At 39.7% G+C, this 24,325-nt stretch overlaps 2 protein-coding genes and 2 non-coding genes across 5 annotated transcripts; all 4 read left to right on the top strand.

Moving 5' to 3' along the window:
- Positions 1-9,578: 9,578 nt before the first annotated feature.
- LOC128371677 (cytotoxic and regulatory T-cell molecule) lies at positions 9,579-15,916 on the top strand. 2 transcript variants are annotated; one of them, XM_053332055.1, is made up of 11 exons: positions 9,579-9,651; positions 11,080-11,217; positions 11,337-11,489; positions 11,691-11,810; positions 12,459-12,608; positions 13,088-13,294; positions 13,940-14,017; positions 14,203-14,265; positions 14,386-14,535; positions 14,813-14,899; positions 15,540-15,916. In XM_053332055.1, the coding sequence occupies exons 1-11, from the start codon at positions 9,606-9,608 to the stop codon at positions 15,713-15,715; spliced, it is 1,368 nt and encodes a 455-aa protein (XP_053188030.1). In that variant the 5' UTR covers positions 9,579-9,605; the 3' UTR covers positions 15,716-15,916. The 2 variants fall into 2 exon arrangements, with proteins under 2 accessions (XP_053188030.1, XP_053188029.1); XM_053332054.1 differs by having other exon boundaries at positions 14,798-14,899.
- Positions 15,917-18,152: 2,236 nt separating this feature from the next.
- Positions 18,153-23,212, top strand: LOC128371672 (heat shock cognate 70 kDa protein). The gene is made up of 9 exons (XM_053332043.1): positions 18,153-18,236; positions 19,932-20,141; positions 20,539-20,744; positions 20,830-20,982; positions 21,083-21,638; positions 21,724-21,926; positions 22,122-22,320; positions 22,417-22,649; positions 22,762-23,212. Exons 2-9 carry the CDS (start codon positions 19,937-19,939, stop codon positions 22,960-22,962), a joined length of 1,956 nt encoding a protein of 651 aa, XP_053188018.1. The 5' UTR covers positions 18,153-18,236; positions 19,932-19,936; the 3' UTR covers positions 22,963-23,212.
- LOC128371987 (small nucleolar RNA SNORD14) lies at positions 20,382-20,473 on the top strand. The gene has a single exon (XR_008322839.1). It is a non-coding gene; the product is annotated as a small nucleolar RNA SNORD14 (small nucleolar RNA).
- Positions 21,964-22,056, top strand: LOC128371988 (small nucleolar RNA SNORD14). Its single transcript, XR_008322840.1, has one exon. It is a non-coding gene; the product is annotated as a small nucleolar RNA SNORD14 (small nucleolar RNA).
- Positions 23,213-24,325: the final 1,113 nt, after the last annotated feature.

Raw genomic sequence — 24,325 nt, 5'->3', positions numbered from 1 at the left:
AGTAATTAATTAGGTTACTTTAGTGTCAAAAGTGAAAAACCCCTTTAGTGTTTCCTTGCCGAATAACACCAACATTCTTACACACAAAGGCTGTCCTTTCTATCATCTCATCTCACTAGTTGACCTGCATACACGCACTGACGCAACTGCAGAAGTAAAACTCTTCCACTAGGAGGCGACAGTATACCCGCCATAGAGCAGGGTTACAACAGGAAATACAGTAAGGCTGTTAGAGGACAGGTGGGCGAATGTTTCCCACATGCGGTGAGACTATGTGTTTATAATCCATACATTTAGGTTACATTGCGTTTTAAATCATCACATATGTTAATTAGTACACATTCATTATGTAACTGGCCTCCACGTTGTTTCAACAGTTCACTGTTTGCTGTTGTGAAAGAATGTATTTAGTTTAGTACCATCAGTCAAGTTCGGCGCAGTAAGGCCAGTGTGGTTACTAGAGGGCGCTGCAGTGTTGAAGATAGACTACTTCCACCTTTTCATTTCTGTCATTGTGACCAATAAACATTGACAGATATGTATTCCAAATATGGTCGTATATCAAGGCACAGGAATATGATTGTAAAAAATGTATGTAGGCCTATAAGTGCATACATACTTAGAAAGAACAGTTTAAAAATAAATTATGTTGAGATAAATCAATTGTAAATGTTATGTTAATGTCTAAAGAACTATTTTATTTTCGTACAGTTTGACAGTTTAATGACTTGTTTGAGAGTCTTAACACATTCTTATATGTAAAATTGACCACATGTCAAGAACTGCACATATACAGTATGTATCATTTAAAACATCCCAATCCATCCATCCATCCATCCTTCCATCCATTTCTTTACAGTTTATCCTCGAGACTAGAGGGTCATGGGGGGAGGTGCAGCCAATCTCTACTGACATTGGGTGAGAGGCGGGGTATACCCTGGACATGGTAAACATATATAGAGACAGGTAACCATTCACACCTACAGACAATGTAGAGTCACCAGTTAACCTAACCTGCATGCTTTGGTCTGTGGGAGGAAGTAGTACCCAGAGAGAACCCAAACTCCACACAGAAAGGCCCAAACTCCACACTGAATACCTGCAGCGAAAAGTCTCTGCCTGCTTCTGACATCTTCTTTCTGCTTAAGTTCCTACCACAGCAAACACCAAACTTGCTTCAATACATTAACAGTAACAGATTGCTTATTTAAAAATGTAACTAAATAAGTGATTATTTGAACTGTCAAATGAACATGTTACATCAAAACAATTCTAACGTGTCTTCAACACTGATCATTAGGCACAGTTTGACCAATATAAACAAACATCGTATAGTCACAAAATCATTATTGACCATGTGCTTTTATTGTCGACATCATGTGATGTAATGATAAGATTAGCATAGAAATAGTGAAGGTTTACTTCAAAATAAAGAGGTGGAACACTAAATCTGGGGAATTCCATTAAATAGTTTGTTGTTCATGTACAAAAATACAGTAATGCTACATCTACAGAAGGGCTGTATATAAAGTTTATTTACACATTGTTTGATAATTCTGGTAAGTAAGTCACATTTGGCGGTCTTTAATACAACAAGAACTTGTTAGCCACTGTTAGTCAGGTTAATCCATTATGTATGGCCTATAATAAGTGTGAGTCACATAATGTGTGAACATGACCCCACCTTCACATATGAAACTACTGCTGCACAGTGCTGCTACATTCAGAGCATTGCATAATATGTTGTAGTCTTTTACAATATAAACAGGCAACCATTCACACATTAGGCCTTGGCTGACTGATAGGTCAAGTCCAGAACCCTCTTGCTGTGAGGCGACAGTGCTGACCACTGCACCACTGTACCACTGATTAAGCCAATTAAAACTATAAGGAATAAATCAATTGAATTGTTTAAATCCAGACAGAAACTTCACAAGTGAAGCTTAACTGAGATTGAACCATAGAAGTAGTTTACGGCCTTCCAGTAGTTGATTCTGAAACATGTCTGCGCTCCTATTGGCTAGTTTTACTGCCTCTGCCAATGTTCTTTTCTCCTGTGTGCCCTCGTTCTCCTCTCTTGGACAGTTTAACTGCGCAAGGTACATCCCTTTGTCCTGCTCAACTGGTCAGAGTCCAGAAGCCCCACCCTGCTGTGATGTGATGGTGGTGGTTATATCAAACTGCCCCTGCTGCACTCAGACAGATTATATTATTCAAAGTTTATTAAACATGTCACATGTCCAAACAACTTTTCCCTTAACACTGCACTTCGCTAGGTCTAAAGCAGTACACCTGTCGAGTGTGAGGTCAAAGTCAATGAATGAACAGTTGTTGGAATGCATGAAGGACACACCTACATAGAGACAGACAGTCAAGATTCCTTTCTTTAGTTACTCAGAATAAATGAATCTACTATGAATTCAATGTTATATTTATCTTTATAAGATCCAAATATCTAATGACATTTTGACACCCAACTATGATAGTTTTACATAGTATTCTTCCATTTGAGTCCAAACAGTAACTGAATGAATACAATGGTAAAACAAATGTGTTATAGATTCTAATTCATCATTACAAAAATTAATACTTGTTTTCAAATTCTAAATATTGGGAGAAATATATATTGTTGGATATATATTGTGTGATGTTTTGATGTGTACTTCTTTAATCTTGGTCAGACAGAATTTATATGGTTATAGACATGTCCTCTGCCAATCAGTGAAAATGTCCCAAAAAGCTTTTCCTCTAATTTTATTTCTTCTCCTTCTATCCTTATCATTTATCATCTATCCTTATTGTTAGAGATTTTAATTATGCAGCCCATACGTAAATGGAGAGAGTAGACAGGAGCCAAGGATGTCTTGCATTGAAAAGGTTTATTTACTTGATCAAGGAGAAGTAAATGAATGATCAGTTATGTTCTGATGCTCCCTTCAATTCTGAAGGTTCTGTCCTCCAGGGATAGACTTTCCCCTCCCCCCATCTTGGGCGGTCTTGGCCGGTCTGATCACATCAGTCTGCACTTAACCCCTGCATACAGACCCCTCATTGCAAGGACAAAGCCGACAGTTCGCACCATCATGGTCTGGCCAGACGGAGCCATGGACAGGCTACAGAACTGCTTCAAAAGTACTGACTGGGACATTTTTAAACAGGCTGCCACTCACAACAACCACACAGATCTCAACACCTACACCACATCCGTATTGGACTACATCACCTTCTGTATGAACAGTGTCAAAACACAGAGGACAACATTGCCACTCCCCAACCATAAGCCATGGATGAAGGGTGCTGTGATTGGTTTGCTGAAGGCTCGGTATGCAGCTTTCCACTCAGGCGACGCAGAGGCCTACAGAACAGCAAGGTCCAGACTGAGGAAAGGCATCAAGGAAGCTAAGCACTGCTACAAGAAGCGTATCGAGGAGCACTTTAACAGCTCAGACTCTCGATGAGTGTGGCAGGGCATCAAAACCATCACTGGCTACAACAGCAACAGCTCCACACACGCACAAAGCTCATTCCTCCCTGACAACCTGAACCGCTTGTTTGCCAGGTTTGACTGCACTGCCAGCAGCAACAACACGCGGGCACAGCAGGGACCTTCAACACTGGTGCTGACACTGAGTCCCCATGACGTGAGACGGACCCTGCAGCACATCAACCCCAACAAGGCCACCGGACCTGATGGAGTGCCAGGGCGGGTTCTGAAGTACTGCGCAGGGGAGCTGACAGCAGTGCTCACAGACCTGTTTAACATCTCCCTGCTGCTCCCCACGTGCCTCAAGACAGCCACAATCATCCCTGTGCCAAAACAATCAGCCATCTGGTCCCTCAGTGACTATCGGCCGGTGGCTCTGACACCGGTGGTGATGAAATGCTTTGAGCATCTTGCACTAGGACGCTTAAAGAACAGCACCCCCCCCCCCCCCTCCTTAGACCACCACCAATTTGCCTATAGGGCAAACAGGTTGACTGAGGACGCAGTGTCACTAACCCTCCACACCGCCCTGACACACCTGGACCAGCGGGACAGTTATGTGTGGATGCTATTCATAGACTATAGCTCCGCCTTTAACACCCCCCCCCCCCCCCCCCCCATAAACTGGCCACCAAGCTGGACCACCTGGGCCTCAATACACACCTGAGCAGCTGGGTCCTGGACTTCCTCACTGGCCGACCACAGACTGTGCGCATGGGGAGACAGGTCTCCTCTAGCATCACCCTGAACATTGGTGCACCACAGTGCAGAGCCCCTTCCTCTTTTCCCTCTACACTCTGGACTGCAAAGCCACCCACGGGGCCAACACCATCTTGAAGTTTGCAGACGACACCATTGTGGTAGGCTGAATCACGTCAAACGACGAGGCCACCTACAGGACAGAAGGTAGAAAACCTGGTGAGCTGGAGCCGAGAAAACAACCTGATCCTCAATGTAGCAAAGACAAAGGAGATGATTCTGGACTTCAGGAGGAAAAAGAAACCCTTTGTCCATCACCCCATCACCACTAATGGTGAGACAGTGGAGGTTGTGCAGAACATCATGTACCTCGGGGTCAACATCAGCCATGACCTGACCTGGACTGTCAACACCATGGTGACAGCCAAGAAGGGACTTCAAAGGCTTAACTTCCAGAGGTGCTTGAAGAGGGCACGCCTCCCACAATAGCTGCTGGTGAGCTTCTACAGGTCAGCCATTGAGTCAATCCTCACATACTGCATCACAGTATGGTACTCTGGTTGCACCGCAGAGAACAGGAAAGCTCTCCAGCGCATCCTCAAGACTGCAGAGAGCATCATCGGCACTCAGCTCCCCAGACTAGAGGACATCATTCAGACCCGCTGCATCCAGAAGGCAAAGAGTATTACCAGAGAAAGCACACACCCTGGACACAGCTACTTTGCCCCCCTGCCCTCAGGAAGGCGCTACAGAACACTGACCGCCCGCACAACAAGACTAAAAAACACCTTTTACCACAGAGCTGTCACACTCCTGAACTCCACCTCCCTCCCACACTGCCCCCCCCCCCCCCCCTCATCAACACACACATTGCACTACTGGCCCCTTTAAGGCTTGGACTTCTTTGCACGTTTTAATTATGTTGATTGTGCCCATTGTATATATTGTTAATTGTTTGCTTTTATATTTTTATATTTATATTTATTTATATGTACAAGGCAGCTGGAGGACTGCTCCAACAAAATTTCATTGTCCTGACAATGACAATAAAGACTATTCTATTCTATTCTATTCTATACTATTCTATTCTATTCTATTCTATTCTTAAACCACACAGATGATGCCACAGGTTGAGCCATCTATAGACAAAAACATTGCTAGACGACACTCAGGACCTTTGTCCTACATCAAACACTACAGTATATCAAACCTCTGACTCCAGTTACCTCTACCCCGTTCAGGGAAAACAGTCAAACACATATCTGACCTTGGCTGCTATAGCAACACTATCAGAATGCCTCCTGTTTTAATCAAAAGGAGCAGACTCACTGCTTACCACTATCTCAAAGGGAGACAGTGTCTAAACCCAACATTTGGTGTGGCCTTGCTATGACCGCAAAGCCTAGTTTGATCCAGTGCATTTTAATGATGGAAAATTCCCTAACACTTATCATTTATCATCCATCCTTATCATTTATCATATATCCTTATCATTTATCATTTATCCTCATCATTTATCATCTATCCTCATCATTTATCATATATCCTCATCATTTATCATCTATCCTCATCATTTATCATCTATCCTCATCATTTATCATCTTCCCTTATCATTTATCATCTATCCTCATCATTTATCATCTTCCCTTATCATTTATCATCTATCCTCATCATTTATCATCTTCCCTTATCATTTATCATCTATCCTCATCATTTATCATCTTCCCTTATCATTTATCATCTATCCTTATCATTTATCATATGTCCTTATCATTTATCATCTATCCTTATCATTTACAGTACCATATATCCTCAGTACTGCTTGAAAGTGATGTCTCCGTTATTCTATTTGATTGTTTTGTGTGGGGAAAAGTTATGTATGTAACATCATTTCTATGCTTGGAGGTCCTGTTGATAACATTTAAATAATTGTATAGGCAAGATGGTAGTGTTGAACTTACAAGTAAGTAGAAAAAAAGACTAACCAGTTTTCTAAAGATATTGCTTGGAATGAAATACCAAATAGAATTTGAGGCATTAAAACTTTCCTTAATCCATTTTACTCATATGTATTATTTAAATCAATAAAAACATAATAATTCAAATTCACCTTCTTTTCTGAATACCTGCAGTGAAAAGTCTCTGCCTGCTTCTGACATCTTCTTTCTGCTTAAGTTCCTACCACAGCAAACACCAAGCTTGCTTCAATACATTAACAGTAACAGATTGCTTATTTAAAAATGTAACTAAATAAGTGATTATTTGAACTGTCAAATGAACATGTTACATCAAAACAATTCTAACGTGTCTTCAACACTGATCATTAGGCACAGTTTGACCAATATAAACAAACATCGTATAGTCACAAAATCATTATTGACCATGTGCTTTTATTGTCGACATCATGTGATGTAATGATAAGATTAGCATAGAAATAGTGAAGGTTTACTTCAAAATAAAGAGGTGGAACACTAAATCTGGGGAATTCCATTAAATAGTTCGTTGTTCATGTACAAAAATACAGTAATGCTACATCTACAGAAGGGCTGTATATAAAGTTTATTTACACATTGTTTGATAATTCTGGTAAGTAAGTCACATTTGGCGGTCTTTAATACAACAAGAACTTGTTAGCCACTGTTAGTCAGGTTAATCCATTATGTATGGCCTATATAATAAGTGTGAGTCACATAATGTGTGAACATGACCCCACCTTCACATATGAAACTACTGCTGCACAGTGCTGCTACATTCAGAGCATTGCATAATATGTTGTAGTCTTTTACAATATACGCATGTACTGTACATATGATTTGATCTGATGACAAAACTCATGACATGTGTTAAGAGGGAGCAACTATATTAGTTTAAGAAACCTTAATATACAATATGATGATACCTAAGTTCAGATAAAAAATGTACTTTTCTAGGTTGTCTTCTATGTTATATAGCCAAACCAAAATACAACTTGAATCCAACGCTCAAAGAAAAGATTACTGGAAGTTAATGATAGAGGCTGATCCCCCAGTCCAACTTGAAAAGCTCAAAGAAGTACAGAATGGGAAAATTGTAGGGCCACATCTGTTAAATATGTTCACTACTAATTAGTGTTTTTGATACCTGTCTGAATATCTGTCTGTGTTCAAGTGTGTTGAGATAAAAACCCAAATGACTCAAAATGCATTTTCCATTGAGTTTACATTACAGAGTCAACACTGACGCGTCTGTGTATGATCTGATGCACTTTGATATGTATGGAAACTGTATTTTCAGTCAGCTTCAGGTGAACAGTTCAGCGTTCTTGTGGGTTAATCTCCTTTAACTAGTGCCACAAATTTTCACTTTTTCAAATATAGAGAATATTTCAAATATTAAAGTTGGTTTAATGTTGGTTTCTTTGGTTCATTGTATGTTTAATGGGAAGTCAAGATTAGAACATATCAATAGACTGTGGGCTGTGGTTTATAAGACAAGATCAAATCTCAACATAGAAAGCATTTATTAATGTCAGGGTCTCCTTTCAAGAGTACAGCAAGAATATTTGTACCAAGTACTACCAAGTTTTCAGATATTTCTTCTAATAAATTCATTGTGGTGGGGTAACGTAATTAATTGATTGTTATTTTTATTCTATTTTTATGAGTAGAGGTACAGTATTGTTATGCTATTCAGGGTCATCATTATTCTATATTTTCGTTGATTTACGCTATTTTATGTTCTCTACTTTGTATGTGTGTGCATGTGTGTTAATGTTCTAGGTCTAGTGTGTTAAGTGCCCGTGTCTTTTTTTGCTCAGTATCAGCTGAGATAGTCTCCGGGACTCTGATGAGTATCTATAACTGACTGATGAATGGATGTTGAATATTCATCCCACAGCTCACATTGAGAAAAATCTAAGAGCGCTCACTTTAATTTTGAGCCATTACTGTCTGAATGAAGTTTGTTCCTTTAGATATGTGCCTTCACACCTCTGCTTTGACACAATGCTGCTCACACATGTGATGTTTTGATGAGCAGATCGCTCCACAGGAAACCAGAGACCTGTGACATGGTGGCTTGGTGGTTAGAATTACAGCCCCCAACCTGAAGTTGATGAATTGAAAGCCCACTATGACAAACGTATAGCTCTTACAAATTAAGAGTTGGATGACCTCAGTTGACCTGTATCATAAACCCACCAAAGAGTTGATTTGAGACCTTTAGTCTCACTGATCTGCACTGAAGCATTATCCTATTTTACTATCTTACTTTCACTCAAAAGAGCATTTTTAATTTATGATAGATAGAAAGAGCATAGCTGGAATGACAACAGCTTTGCTCTCTAAAAAGTAAAATTCTGAGGGGAATACCACCTATGTATTTTGGGGATTTTTTTCTTGAAAATTGCTAAATAAAAATATGAAATATTAAGCTTCTAATTGTTTTTATTAAATCATTATGAGGGATGGTTGAGTGATAATTACTGGCACAAAATACTTTCATTTAAGAAACAGTCTATAGGACATTTACAGAGGCATATTGCATTCACTTGAAAAATGATGATATACTTCAAAATTCTGCGAGAAGCACCCACCTGCAAGTAACGTTAACCTACTGTCATGCCAGAAAAAGAAAAAAAAGCATCAGACATGAACATCTTATCATGTTATAACGTGAAATGCTATTATAACATAAAAGTTAGTCACAGTCACAGTTGCTCTCAGAGGTGTGATGATCTCCTACACTTACACTACAGCATCATGAAATGGTGCACTACTGGTGAGTGGAGACGGGCACACATCAAACCCTCTATCTGATGTCATTATTTACCTTCAGCTGGTAGAAGTGAGGCCCTATCTGTGGTTAAAACATGCTTGAAAACATGCTGTTTGTATAGTTTTTTATTTTGCTTTAATCTTTCATTGGATGTGTCATGAGTGTGTATGTAGCCTACGTGTACGTCTTTAGTTGTTATATGTATTTTATGTGTATTTATTGTCTGTAAGGGCAGCTACTACTATGCACTATGCACTTTGAGTCCATGACAAATTTCCCCTAGAAGACAATAAAGTATATTCTATTCTATTCGATTTCATGATGCCGTGGTACATGAAAGTGTAGGAGTAGGCTACATGACTGGGGAGGCCTCTGCTTGAGACCAACTATGACTTTCACAATATACTCAATAACAGCTTAAAAATAAAACAAAAAATTCAGATGAATGCAATACACTTCTGTACCAATCTATAGGAATCCATAACTATTCTTGTATTTTTAAGTTAAGTATCAATCACATGACAATACCATGAATAAAAAAAGTCTGTGGAAACCACAGGGCTGTGATGTCACGGAAGGTCCCTCTCTACTGTACAAATAGAGCTCATGATGAGGAAACGCTGCAGAGTTGAAGTGAGTTGTGTGACTGAGTGACTGACTGACAAACATGGAACTGAAGCTGCAGCTCGTCGTCTTCGTGTTATTCATACAGGGTGAGTACCTATACCTTCTATACTTGTTGACTGGCACACTGTTATGACAAGAAGATGATGCTGAAATGAGATAATACACTGGATATGATTATGAAACACACAGGCTTTGATTATGAATTCTTAACATATGTTATGATATTGGTCTTTCTGTGGCAGCGTGTGATGTTTTGAAATCGAATGCTTCATTGGGGAAATTTAGAAGCTTCTGATAAATCAGATGATTTCTTGAGTTTGTTTTTAGGCATTAGGTTGTGTGTGTTAAGGTTTTGATGAACTGTGTCCACATTTGTATTTGTATTTTTATTTCATTTTATTATATTAAATTCAACAATTTTGCATTTTCATTCTGCCTCATTCTCCCATTAACAGTGCTTCAATGCTAATATTGAATGCACACAGATACAGTATGTTCCCTTCATGCTGTGAAATAACTGTATACTGCACATTATGTACAAACATATGCATAATGTGTCTGTACAGTAGTATGTATGCTTTTGACTGACTTTGCTTTCATTTAAATCATAATACACTGTATAGATACATTGCATGTAGAATATGTATCCTGTGGGCTGACATGTACTTTATAAGTCATCATTTAAAAAAGTAAAAGGGTGTCATACTGTATGACTAATGTCTAGAGAAAACAGATCAAAAGCATGCTGCCACTCAGTAAAAAGTTATTTTCTGTGGTTATATTGTTCTGTAGTGAATTTATATGTTAATGTCATATTCCGTACTCGACCCACTCGTGTGAAAACGTCTTGTTGACCTCTGTTCCTTTAAGCCCACTGTCCTCACTACTGGCAACAGTATGCCCCCACAAATGTAATTTCCAAACAGTTCGTCATTCTCACCAATATAGGAAAAAAAAGTACCAGAAGCCCCCATAAGCAACCCACCACAAATTCATAATGTGCCTTTACATCCGCCCATACTTTCTCTTTCACCAAGAAATGACTGACCACATTACTTCCTGCCAGAACAGAAATGCATTAGATGTGCACCAAGGGGGAGGGGTACTTATTTTGTAGGTGCAGTACAATGTTTTTTCCCCCTGTTCACACCACCTCCACGTACAAACACACACACATACACACACACGCACGCACACACACACACACACACACACACACACACACACACGCACACACACACACAAGTCCCAAGTCGGAGGTACCAACAGGAATAGCTGAGTCAACCTGTGTCAAACAGGGTGTTAACTTCGGACAGCTCTGTGTGTGAGGGAGGGAGACATACTGTCATTGCTCTTGACTTTTTTTATGTGTTTGTGAAGAGTAGTAACGTAGCTGCCTGCAATTGGTGTCAATTTATGAAAAATACATGTATTATCAAAATGTGTGGAAATTACTTTTTGCCCTCAGTATGAATTTTCAACAAAAACATTGTTCCTATTTTATGTGATTGCAGGTTCACTTGCGGTGTGGCAGCGTACTGTGATACAAGGTCAGACACTCCACTTAAACTGCCCCATTACAAACGCTCACAAGAACAATGTGGAGTGGCGTAACCCTGAAGGACAGATCATGTTTTTCAATCGGAATAAAGGTGAATGTCATATCTTAATTTTTTTTCATACCATCAAATATATAACAGCAGCACAGTCTCAGACTTTTAAATCAGGGATATTTAACCTCATTGTTTTATTTGCCCTCACTCATCTCCAGCTTTGAAGGACAAGCGGTACAGCATTGACAAACTTTCCCACACTGAATTCAGTGTCAGTGTTTCCGATGTCACCTTCAGAGATGGAGGCAACTACACATGCTCACAGTACAGCCACCCCACAATAGAGAAGAAAGTAGAGGTGACAGTGTTTGGTGAGTATAATTAAACTAACTATATTTGCACTGCATTCAAACAGTGGTAGTCTATAGATTATAAAATTGACATGAAAGCAATTCAGCAACAAGACTCACCATGAAAACAACTTTAGCTGTTTGGATGATTATGTCCTCATATTATAACATATTATTATATTATTTATCATATTATTTGCTCTTCTGATGATTCTTTTAAAGGTCTCCCCAAAATGTCAAAATCAAATCACGATGGGAAAACTATCATCAAATGCACTGCTGAAGAGAGCGACAGATTTCCCCAGATCTACTGGCAAATAGATAACGGGCATGAAATTCATGGTAAGTTGGTTAATTAGTTATGAACTCAGAAAACAAGTTATTACCAACATTAAATAGTGAACTACATTTGAGTTAAGAAGTGGAGCAAAGTGAGCCACATCATTAATTTAAGCCACATAGGCACATCACCTACCTTCTTTAGCTGCTTCCACTGCTATTCTGAACCTCTAAGCCAAAAGTCTTCCAAATTACAGGAGCTGGAATACACTCTGTTCTCTATTTGATGTGATATGTTTATCATGGCACAGCAGTATGAGAGATATGAAAGATATAAAACTATTTCACCCAATAGTTTTGTGCACATAAATGAACAGAATGGCAGGTAGGCTTTTCTTCCAATACTCAGTACTTTGAACTGGTTATTGCAGCTGCTCTTGTGTGGGTGTGACAAAATTAATGAGACCACTGAGTGGGCTCATCATCTCCTGATGACACTACCTGGCACACTTACCGTAAATTGAACCCATATTTGGTAGGTTTGCTGACAGCTGTAAACTTTAAATTTCCTTTTCAACTGTCTGTTAAACACAGTTCTCATTTCTACAAACATGTCAAACTATTCATTTTAGATGAGAGTCATAGATTAGTAGTTGTTGCTGGTACACCTAGTAATAAATAGAAACTAATGATATCTGTCCCTTTCCACAGCTCATCATGCCCAAACTGTACTCGAAGGTAAAAAGTATGTCACCATAGGTATGTTACATGTCGTGTCTTCGAAGAACAGAGCCATCGTGAAATGCATTGTTCGACATCCATCTCTGTCCTCACCCCTGATGAACCATGTCAAAATTGGACGTAAGTATAATTAGTAGAAATTAGTACTTACCGTAGCTATACCTGCTCATATTTTAGTATGTATAGTATCAACACTGCCTACCAAATATTCAGCAACAGAAAAATAGGTACAACTATATTTGTGTTAAACAGAAAATGTTTACTTTAAAGTACTTCTGCATAAAGCGTGATGTTTGAGGAACAGTGAAAGCGTAGCTGTGTCGTCACAGAAGAGGGAAAGCACTGGGAAGTGTTTTTTCTCATGAGTTTCTCCATGACACTGTCCAAAGCATCACACTGTGAAACTTGACCAACCAAACAGCGCTATGCAATTTCCTCTTTTGGTGGGTCGTAAATAGTCTGGTTTCTTTTAGTCTAGTTATGAAAAACAGATGTGAGATTGGCAAATTGTTCAAATGTCAGCATGAATTTTCACTTTGATTTTCCGTGAATTGAGGGCTGTTAATGTGAAGATAACGTAAAACCCCTCTCTGTCACAGCGAAAAAGCCCACGGCCGTGACAAGTCCACCCACATCTCACCCTCAAGGGTCAACGACAACGACCCGCTGGATCTCACATGGGGGAACAACAGCATATCTCACAACCAGAGATGAGCATGGGCCTTCATCAGAGAGCTCTGCAATGTTATCAACTGTTCCTTCCAATGAGACAGTTACAGAACCCACACATGTCACCAGTACTGGTGGTGAGTGTTTTTCCTTTCTAAGCTATTTAAGGTGCACAGGTTCTGAATGACCAAACATTCCACATCAGATGATGCGCTATATGCAAAGATGTCGCCAGGAAACAACATAAAAATGTTCTTTTAATGTCACATGACAGTATAAATGTCACATAAGTTCAAATAGTAAATTATGACAAGGCTAAAAGACTCAACATTTAGACCACATATTGCATAACAATGTTTACAATGAATATAACAAAAGGAAACTTCATTGTGTATTGTTGTATAACACAAACTGTCAGTATGTGGGATGGAAACAACAGATATCTCACTTTTCACATTTATATCACTCGCTTAAACCACTGTAGTTGTAGTAGTGCTAGACCTGTTTCCTGTGACGGAAATCTCACAGCGCAGTATGAAACTCAGCTAGGTTAAATGTATTCATAAATTCTGAAGATGGCACAGTGATACTCCATGTGGGGGAAATGCAGTTCTGACATATAGAGCATCTTCAAAGATCTGACACTCTAGCTTAAAGAAACACTTTCTTAAATATTTGAATCCAAAGAATACCAAACAAGAATATGGATAAATCAGTTTTGACATGAAAAATCACACTGTTTTCTATTCTTGTATTAATCACAATGTATATATTTATTGTAGATGTCTCAAGAACTTCTGTATTTTCTAACACAACAAAGACTGGAAATGAAAGCAGCAGTAATGCAACAAGCACAACAGGTACAGTACACTGCACTATATCTTCCGCATATGCAAAATAATTGTTGTCTGTATGTTGCCATCTAGTGGTAATTCTGAGTAACTACAACTGAGTATTTCATTCAGAAAACAAGGTTGACTGGGGTTGCAGCAGCTTACTTGAGTCTTTTAATTAATGTATCTCCCTTCTCCATGATTCCTTAAAGGTTGGACATATGAGACAACAGAGGAGACCCCGTTCTATAATGATACAGAGGGAAACAAAACAGGTAAATACACAGTTAACACATCAGTGTCTGCATATGAGACTCCGGTTTGAAAATGATAGTGAGGTAACTGTTTGGTCTTGTTGAAGTTGAATAAATCGCCAGCATTCTGTGTGTTTCCAGTGAGTGCTAATGACCTAGAGAAGCGGACAGCTAATAAAGGAAACTCCTCATTACTGGTCTTCCTCGTGACAAGCCTGATCTTCGCTTTGCTGATTGTGGTCATTTTTTTTGGCATCAAGTTAAGAAGAGCACACATCACCTGGAAGAGAGGTAAGAACACTAGTCCTCACATCATATAATAGCATCAAGGCTGCAGCTGTTGTTATTTTGAACTTCAGTCAGTGGCCATAAATTTATGAAGCAACTCCTTTGTGCTGGTTTCATTCTGGCTTCTGCTTGATGTGTGTCCAGAAATATCGTCCCACTTATGTCTGCTGTATAGCATGCCTATCTAATTGTGGGCTTGTGGTTACAACACAAAAAGTCAAGTACTTTCTTTTTGATATGTAAGTTTAAAAAAAACATATGACAGTGTTTATTGTTACAGAGAATGAAGACTCTGTTCCTTCAGAGGACAGCAACAAATCAAAATCAAGCCACGAAGAGAAGAACTCCCAAGGACAGAGGTGGAGAGGTATGTAGATGATTCAGCATTTCTTTCATGGCTTCTAACCAAAAGAAATGAGGAAGTGGACTGAAAAATATGAGCAGCAGCAGAGATTTGATTTTCTCTTTCTCTCATGACATGCTGTTAATTAAAGCTTAGATCATTTACAAACTGACATGGGTGTATTTTTTTCAGGAACACATTGAAAAATGGTCTAAAATCATGGTCTAAAATTGGTCTAAAATTGGTCTAAAATTGAATGCAATTATTATTGAATTTAACTTTAGGCTTTAGGCTTAATTAGCTTTAGCAAGTTAAGAAAGTTCAGTAACACTTATGTGGATGGTATTGACTGATAGCAAACAGGGAAAAAATTATTAGAAATAATTTTTTATTTTTAGTTTAATTCAACACTTGTCAGTAATTGAATTGTCTCAATAGTATTTTCAAACTTTGAACTATATTAAAAAGTTCTTTCGAAGCCTACTAAATCAATTTCTTCAACAAATGTCACTGTCACAATTGATTTCACTGTAACATCAGCGTGACATAGAATTGTATGCAGTTCAAGGAGCACAGACTCTTGTGACACACTTCTTATTCCACAGAAACAGAACTGATGACTAATAATGTAATGACTGACTGTGAAATGTTCTCTCTCACACAGGACTCTCCAACATGGCATTCACACAGTATGTCTCTGAAGAGCCAAAAGGGATAACTTCAGTGATAAATACAGGAGCGATGACGGCAGCAGAGAGGACAAATATAGGCCAGACTTCTCAGCCTCAAACCCAGGCACAAACTCCAGCCATAAGTAACATCAAGGAGACAGAACTGTAGAAATCCCATACAGACTCTCTAATGGCAGCAAGACCATTAGCAACATTATCGTGCTCTCAGAATATGCTGATTAGGTTGTTTTATTGCACTTATGACATAGAATGTAGATTTACATGGAAAAGAATGTGTTAGCATATTGCTTAACTGTAACTTTAGTACTGTACTGTATAAATACTGTGAATACTGTAAAAATTGTGTGTATCCAAGTAGCAATAAATTATGTTTTTCAAGAAAATATCAGCTTCCTTTTAAGGAAAGTATTAGTATCTTTTTGAATATTATCTGTATCTTTTGTGCCCTGTTTCACCGTGTCATCATCATACGTAATGTCACATTTCAAGTATCATGCCTACAACAGTAATTCCAAACCAAGACACTTTTATGCAGGAGGTATGTGAAAGGATTATGGAGTTAGCTCAACTAATTTGAAAAGATATAAATTATTAATTGATTTAAAAAAGGTTAGGTTCAAAATGTTTCAAGTTGTATTTAAAAGTTGATGTGAAGCTAATATGAAGCTTCAGTCGCCCAAATGAGTCACATCTTCATCTTCTATGTTTCAACATTACAGTGTTTTTAGTACCAAAGTTCCTCTTTTTGTTACTATACTTCCACCACAGCTCAATAGGGAAACACTAAGAGGGAATTTAATGCTAAAAAGTCTTTAAATGTGTCAGATATCACTTGATATGATACTAACTATAAGACTAACTGCTGAAGCTCAATAGAAGCTGATCATCTACTTTGAAATGACTGTGTGGACACACTGTGGATTTTTTCCTCCATCACTTCCATTGAAAGCACAATTGAAAGAGATCTTTTAATTGTCAATATGTGAATGTATTGTTGCAATAACCAGTAAGCTACCAGCTATAATGGGCTGACTGTACAGTACACACATGTACTACTATATAAGATCTTATAGGGTGGATTAGGGTAATGTGGTACAACTATAGACTCCAGTGCATTTATCACTTTTTCTATTCAGTTATTTTCAAGCTAACTAGTATATGCAAACTGTGTACGTTATATTGTGTAAAATAACTATATGAACATACAGGCTACACGTTTTTTAACCTTTCTGATTATAAAGCAAAAAAACAACAACATACAGGCAGTACGGAGCCCGTAAAGGGACATGGTAGAAAGAAAAAAAAACTTTGGTTTCCCATGTTCACGAGAAATGTTTCTCGTGAGCACAAGACACTTTCTGGTGAGCACAAGACACTTTCTGGTGAGCACAAGATACTTTTTGGTGAGCGCGAGATACTTTCTGGTGAGCACGAGATACTATTTGGTGAGCACGAGATACTTTTCTCGTGAGCACAAGATACATTTCTCCTGCTCACGACATGAACTACAGTATAGAACTTGAGGAACTACAGTATAGAACTAGAGGAACTACAGTATAGAACAACATGAACTCCAGTATAGAACAGGAACTACAGTAGGCCTACACAACAACATGAACTACAGTATAGAACAAGATGAACTACAGTATAGAACAACAGGAACTACAGTATTGAACAAGATGAACTACAGTACAGAACATGAACTACTACAGTATAGAACAACAGGAACTACAGAACATAACAAGATGAACTACAGTAGGCTATAGAACAAGATGAACTACAGTACAGAACATGAACTACTACAGTATAGAACAACAGGAACTACAGAACATAACAAGATGAACTACAGTAGCCTATAGAACAAGATGAACTACAGTACAGAACATGAACTACTACAGTATAGAACAACAGGAACTACAGAACATAACAAGATGAACTACAGTAGCCTATAGAACAAGATTAACTACAGTACAGAACATGAACTACTACAGTATAGAACAACAGGAACTACAGAACATAACAAGATGAACTACAGTAGAATATAGAACAAGATGAACTACAGTATAGAACAAGATGAACTACAGTAGCCTATAGAACAAGATGAACTACAGTATAGAACAAGATGAACTACAGTAGCCTATAGAACAAGATGAACTACAGAATAGAACAACATAAACTACAGCACAACATGAACTACAGTATAGAACAAGAGGAACGAGAGAATTGTGCTTCACTAATTCAATAGCATAGCTGTGTTATATAATTTATATCCATACTGGAACAATACTACAGCTTCCTTTCGTAAGGTCAGTGTAATACAAACATAAACTCATTCAACTGTCCAACTATATGCGTGATATTGAATAGAGATCAGGAGTATAGCTTCTATCTCCAGACAAAGCTAACGTCTAAAGCCATGCGGCCATTCAAAGACATTACGAAATACAGATAACGGAAAAGGAAGTAAGGTTGACGGCTGTAAGCGTCATCAGAGATACTAACTGTCATTGGCGGACGGTTGAGGTTACGTCAAAGACTCGAGGTCTGATTGGCTGTTTTGCCGGTTATATATAAAGTTCCGTCAACCGTCCGTCTTCCTTTCCCTTCTCACACCGGCAAGGTCATCTCTGCCGACACCTCAAGTCATCCTCGGTTCAATCATCAATTCGGTAAGTTATTCTTGATCCACTTACAAACAAAGAGATTTATTTAAAAATATAAAACTCTCCACATCCTCCTGGATTGCTTCAATGGCGGTAATAGCCGGCAGTATTTTTGCTCGCTCATTGTCTTGATTCGCAAACCACGTCAAAACGTACCATTGGTTGTACATTGATGGTGCAGAATGTGAAATATCATCTGTTGGTTTGTAACTGGCTGTAATCACCAACAGAATGGACGCATTAGCTAATGTTAGCCATTAAGCTAGCAGAGTGGTGTGGGTGGGGGAGGGGAATGTTCCAGAATGTTCTCTGCTTTTATTGTGAAACGGACTTCCGGTCTCCAGAACAAGAGCTGTCTTGTCGCCATGCGGTATGCTGCTGTATTAGTCACTGCTGCTCAGCTGCCTGCCTTGTGCTCGACTGCTGTATGATTGAGCAGCTTTAGGCTAGTTTTTGTAAAGTGTTTAGCGCCTGTATGGTAAAAAAAAGAAGTTACCTTTGTCAATTTCATGACTTACTGCAGTATTGTGTTAAAGTTGCCGCCTCATGGTCACATGGTCAGACTCAACCCATACCTCACGCATTCAACTACCCAAGATTCAAGTCAATATTTGTTAAACCCAATGTCACAAATTAGCCTCAGGGCGCTTCAGTCTGTACTGTAACTGAACATCCTCTGTTCTTACACCCTGGATTCAAGTGAGGAAAAACTATTCTCAAAAAACCCTTTTAATAGAGGGACATCAGGAAGGGTAGAAGAGAATCCCTCTCCTAAGACAAATATATGTTAAAGAAATACAGCTTGAATTGGATAACAAAATATAAAATGGATTTGTAATATATGAATAATGCTACTTTGAGGTTCCATAGTAGCACATTCATTAGTAGAAAAGCAGGATATTGGACCTCTGCCACTATGCTGAGATATCCTCATTTTGGCAGATTGCCGGGTATATGCTGCACCTTTTCCCTCTTAACTGCAGACATCAAGTCTGTCCTGTAGTGGAATTAAAATATGAATAATATATTAATGATGCCATATCCTTATTGCACATTGGCAGTTCCAGACATAAAAAACAATACTTTTCGAAATGTACACATTTACTGGGCAAAACAGGAAAACTACTTAAACTTAGGTTTCATATAAAACATACCAAATGTATTAACATTTTCAAATGATTATGGTTAGGGATTCCTCCTAATGGCCACAACCAGGGCAAATATGGCAAATAGAAAAACAAGTATGTAAAGGTGATCTCTGTCCACAGGGATCATGTGGGTGCAATTATAGACCTATTATATCAGTAGGAGCTAAACAGAACTTTCACTTTCCTTTTCATGGAAATTAAAAGCTGATAATACTGAGGTACTTTTACTTTAATGCAGGGCGTTTCTTGTTATGGAGTATCAGTATTACTGTATTGGAACTTTTACTTCAATAATGGATGTGAATATTTCTTAAATGCAATAAAGCTGGATAAGATCTAGAGACGGTTAGTGATACTGCTCCTCAGTACTGCTGCTGCCTTTTTTATTTAACAGTTCTAAGGTGAAATGGCTTAAAATAATGAAAAGGCCTCTTTAAGTTCAATGGTACTTTGACTGAAATATAATTTAAGTATCTGACTGGCATGCTTTAGACTTGAGTTTTTCTTAAACAACAAAAATAACTAACACCCCCCCTGTTTTTTTTCTCTCCAGGAAACATGTCTAAGGGACCAGCAGTTGGTATTGATCTCGGGACCACCTACTCCTGTGTTGGTGTGTTCCAGCATGGCAAAGTTGAAATTATTGCCAACGACCAGGGTAACAGGACCACACCCAGCTATGTGGCCTTCACAGATTCTGAGAGGCTGATCGGAGATGCAGCCAAGAACCAGGTCGCCATGAACCCCACCAACACAGTTTTCGGTAAGTTTTCAGCTTAGAGCAATGGTTATACTGTGGTCTTTCATTCTTGTCACACGAACTGTGAAATCGAATGTTTTTACTGAGTTTATCACAACCAAGCACCGCTAAGTGCAGCCAGACATGCTGTTTATAAATTGTCTGGCACCATTGTCAAACATTAAGGTCTACCAGTCCTTTTGGACTTGTGGCAAGAATGACAGACCAACCTATTGGTCCCAAGAGACCCTGTTAAAGCACACATCACTGTGATGACGATTTTCCTGCCATTCGTAGTTTCCACCAGAGGTCGAAAGACCAAAGATGGCTCTGACCTTCCTTGGATGTCTGAGTGATTTTTCTTTATGAAAATCCACAATGGAGTCAGTTACAATACAATAAAATAAAATGTCTGTTGCAGATGCCAAGAGATTGATTGGCCGCAGGTTTGACGACGCAGTTGTGCAGTCAGACATGAAGCACTGGCCATTCAACGTCATCAACGACAACACCCGCCCCAAGGTTCAAGTTGAGTACAAGGGCGAGTCCAAGTGCTTCTACCCAGAGGAAGTCTCTTCCATGGTGCTGACCAAGATGAAGGAGATTGCTGAAGCCTACCTCGGAAAAGTAAGGTCTTTCCTGACAACGCTCTAGACATAGTCAGCTTTTGAGGTTGAATGGATGCTAATGTTTGACTTGTTCTTCCTCACAGACTGTCAACAACGCTGTAATTACTGTACCCGCCTACTTCAACGACTCTCAGCGCCAGGCCACTAAGGATGCTGGAACCATCTCTGGCCTCAATGTCCTGCGTATCATCAATGAGCCAACTGCTGCTGCCATCGCCTATGGGTTGGACAAGAAGGCATGTAGAACAATTCAAATTATACTTGAATAATGTCCAAAATGTGATTAAACTCAGTCAAATATGACTTTTTAAATGTCTAACAAAAATTTCATAACAGGTTGGAGCTGAGAGGAACGTGCTGATCTTTGATCTGGGTGGTGGCACCTTCGATGTGTCCATTTTGACCATTGAGGATGGTATCTTTGAGGTCAAATCCACTGCTGGTGATACTCATCTTGGTGGAGAAGATTTCGACAACCGCATGGTCAACCACTTCATCGCAGAGTTCAAGCGCAAGTACAAGAAGGACATCAGCGACAACAAGAGAGCTGTCCGTCGTCTCCGCACCGCCTGTGAGAGGGCAAAGCGCACCCTGTCTTCCAGCACCCAGGCCAGCATCGAAATCGACTCTCTGTATGAGGGAGTTGACTTCTACACCTCCATCACCAGGGCTCGCTTTGAGGAGCTCAACGCTGACCTCTTCCGTGGCACCCTCGACCCAGTAGAGAAGTCACTCCGTGATGCCAAGATGGACAAGGGGCAGATCCATGACATCGTCCTGGTCGGTGGCTCCACCCGTATCCCAAAGATCCAGAAGCTGCTGCAGGACTTCTTCAACGGCAAGGAGCTCAACAAGAGCATCAACCCTGATGAGGCTGTTGCCTACGGAGCTGGTAGGTGTCTTTTTTAAAAGATGCACAAATCCTTAATTTCTTAATAATGAAAACACTCAGTCTAACCAGATGTTTCTGTTTACAGCTGTGCAGGCTGCCATCCTCTCTGGTGACAAGTCTGAGAATGTCCAAGACTTGCTGCTTCTGGACGTCACCCCTCTGTCCCTGGGTATCGAGACAGCTGGAGGCGTCATGACTGTCCTGATCAAGCGTAACACCACCATTCCTACCAAGCAGACCCAGACCTTCACCACCTACTCTGACAACCAGCCTGGTGTGCTTATCCAGGTAAGGGCAACATCATTTATACCCACCTCACAATGTTTCGCTGTGATGAAGTTGATTCCAGCCATTCGTAGTTTCCACCAGAGGTCGCAAGACCAAAGATGGCCCTGACCTTCCTTGGATGTCTGAGCGATATCAAGTTAGCAGATCTATAGATGCACAGTGCAAAAATGTTCTAACACTACTTTGTTTCAACAGGTTTATGAAGGTGAGCGTGCCATGACAAAGGATAACAACCTGCTGGGCAAGTTTGAGCTGACAGGCATCCCTCCTGCTCCTCGTGGCGTTCCCCAGATTGAGGTGACATTTGATATTGACGCCAACGGTATCATGAATGTCTCTGCTGTTGACAAGAGCACTGGCAAGGAGAACAAGATCACCATCACCAATGACAAGGGTATGAAAATAAATTTAAAAATGGTGCTGAACTCAAACACAGCAACGGTTTTAATCAAACAATGATAAAATACTAATGTTGTCTGTTTTATGATAGGTCGCCTCAGCAAGGAGGATATTGAACGCATGGTTCAGGAAGCTGAGAAGTACAAGGCAGAGGATGACGTCCAGCGTGACAAGGTGTCTGCTAAGAATGGCCTGGAGTCTTATGCTTTCAACATGAAGTCCACAGTGGAGGATGAGAAGCTCGCTGGCAAAATCAGTGACGACGACAAGCAGAAGATTTTAGACAAGTGCAACGAGGTTATCAGCTGGCTCGACAAGAACCAGGTAAAAACTGATTCTATGAAGGCAGTTTATCTATTGAGAAAAGCATGATTAGCATATTCTTAAATGCACATTCACAAGCTTTTCTGAACACCATAATCTCCTTGTTTTGCAGACTGCTGAGAGGGATGAATATGAGCATCAACAGAAGGAGCTTGAGAAGGTGTGCAACCCCATCATCACAAAGCTGTACCAGAGCGCTGGTGGCATGCCAGGAGGTATGCCTGAGGGCATGCCCGGTGGCTTCCCCGGAGCCGGCGGTGCAGCTCCCGGTGGCGGTGGATCCTCTGGCCCTACCATCGAGGAGGTCGACTAAACATTCCATCTTCTCAGCCGCAACTTCCAAGAGATGTTTTCCAAGAAAGAAACCCTCTTATAGCACAAGTGACAACAAGCTAAAGAGCGTAAAATAAAAACTGGGTTCAGGGATCACTTATATTGCATTGTTTGCGACACAACTGGGAACAACCTCGGTAGTTGGCACAACTGAGCTGTGACTTATGTTAAAGTATTTTGTATACTGAGATGTCACTTACTTGACAATAAAAAAAAATCTTGTGACCCTCTGACTGCCTTATTTTTTGCACTGCAGAGCTCCGCCTCAATCTGAAAATAGTCACCCCAGTAGCTGTGAAATCAGATCATGTTAGGTTTGTGTTGTGGATGTTATGCTCTGGCTTATTGGCTTTAGTAACATTTTAACTTGATTGTGTTTATGAAACTGTTTTTAATGCTTCTGATGAAGGAATATCCAGGGAAGTTAAACAATGTATAAGGCTATATTATAGAAACGTTTAAACTAAGTGATAGGAGTTAATGACAATGTAACTCAAAGACAGTACTGCAATATAGATGCAATTGGGGGAAATTAACTGTCAGGTGTGTCTAGACTAGGATGGATAGATGCCATTGGGGAAATTAATGTATCCAATGCTTCATACATCTACACAAATGTGTAGATGAGAAATATAATAAACCTAAAATAAGAATTGAGGATGAAAGGTAATTGTAGTTCCAGTCACTCTTGTGATATTGTGAAGTCTGATGGCTACAGATACAAAGGACTTCCTGAACCACTGTCTAGTGTATGGATTAGTGTAGGTGCTCTCAGATTATTAGTGGGATGTTTGCTCATAATAGGTGCTACATCAACAGGAATACATTTACTAAGAAAAGCCATATGATGGCCCTGTCGCATTTGGGTGTTTTGTTTCCAGGTCCTTGCTTCTGGTAGTGTGCTTGCTGGAACAATTCCCCTGAGCCATTATTTTTAGGTTCACCTACAGGACCAGTCAAAAGTTTGGACACTTTCTCAAGCGTGTCCAAACCTTTCACTGTTTTTATGCACGTTGAGACAAAATGTCTGCTGCGATCTCAGCAGTTGAAAGTCGGAGTTTATATACGGACCCATGAAGGCAGCATGTGTGCGTCGCCGTTTCTATGGTTTCAGAGCAGGAGCTCACTAACGGAGGAAAACAGGTGAGTGTCTGACCGACTTCTCTCAGCCTTACTATGAATATGAACGACGAATTTACACCGCTGAGCTTTATTTTTTTTGTCTATTGTTACTATAAATACAATACATATAGTAGATATTTTATGTGGTTGAATTTATTTTGTACGTTTACCTCTTTGCAGGCGTCGTTTGGCTAAAATATAGCTGCAAAGCTAGCTGCCAG

The sequence above is a fragment of the Scomber japonicus genome, chromosome 13, assembly GCF_027409825.1.
Source record: "Scomber japonicus isolate fScoJap1 chromosome 13, fScoJap1.pri, whole genome shotgun sequence".
NCBI lineage: Eukaryota > Metazoa > Chordata > Actinopteri > Scombriformes > Scombridae > Scomber > Scomber japonicus.
This window is presented reverse-complemented; position numbering and strand designations above follow the sequence as displayed.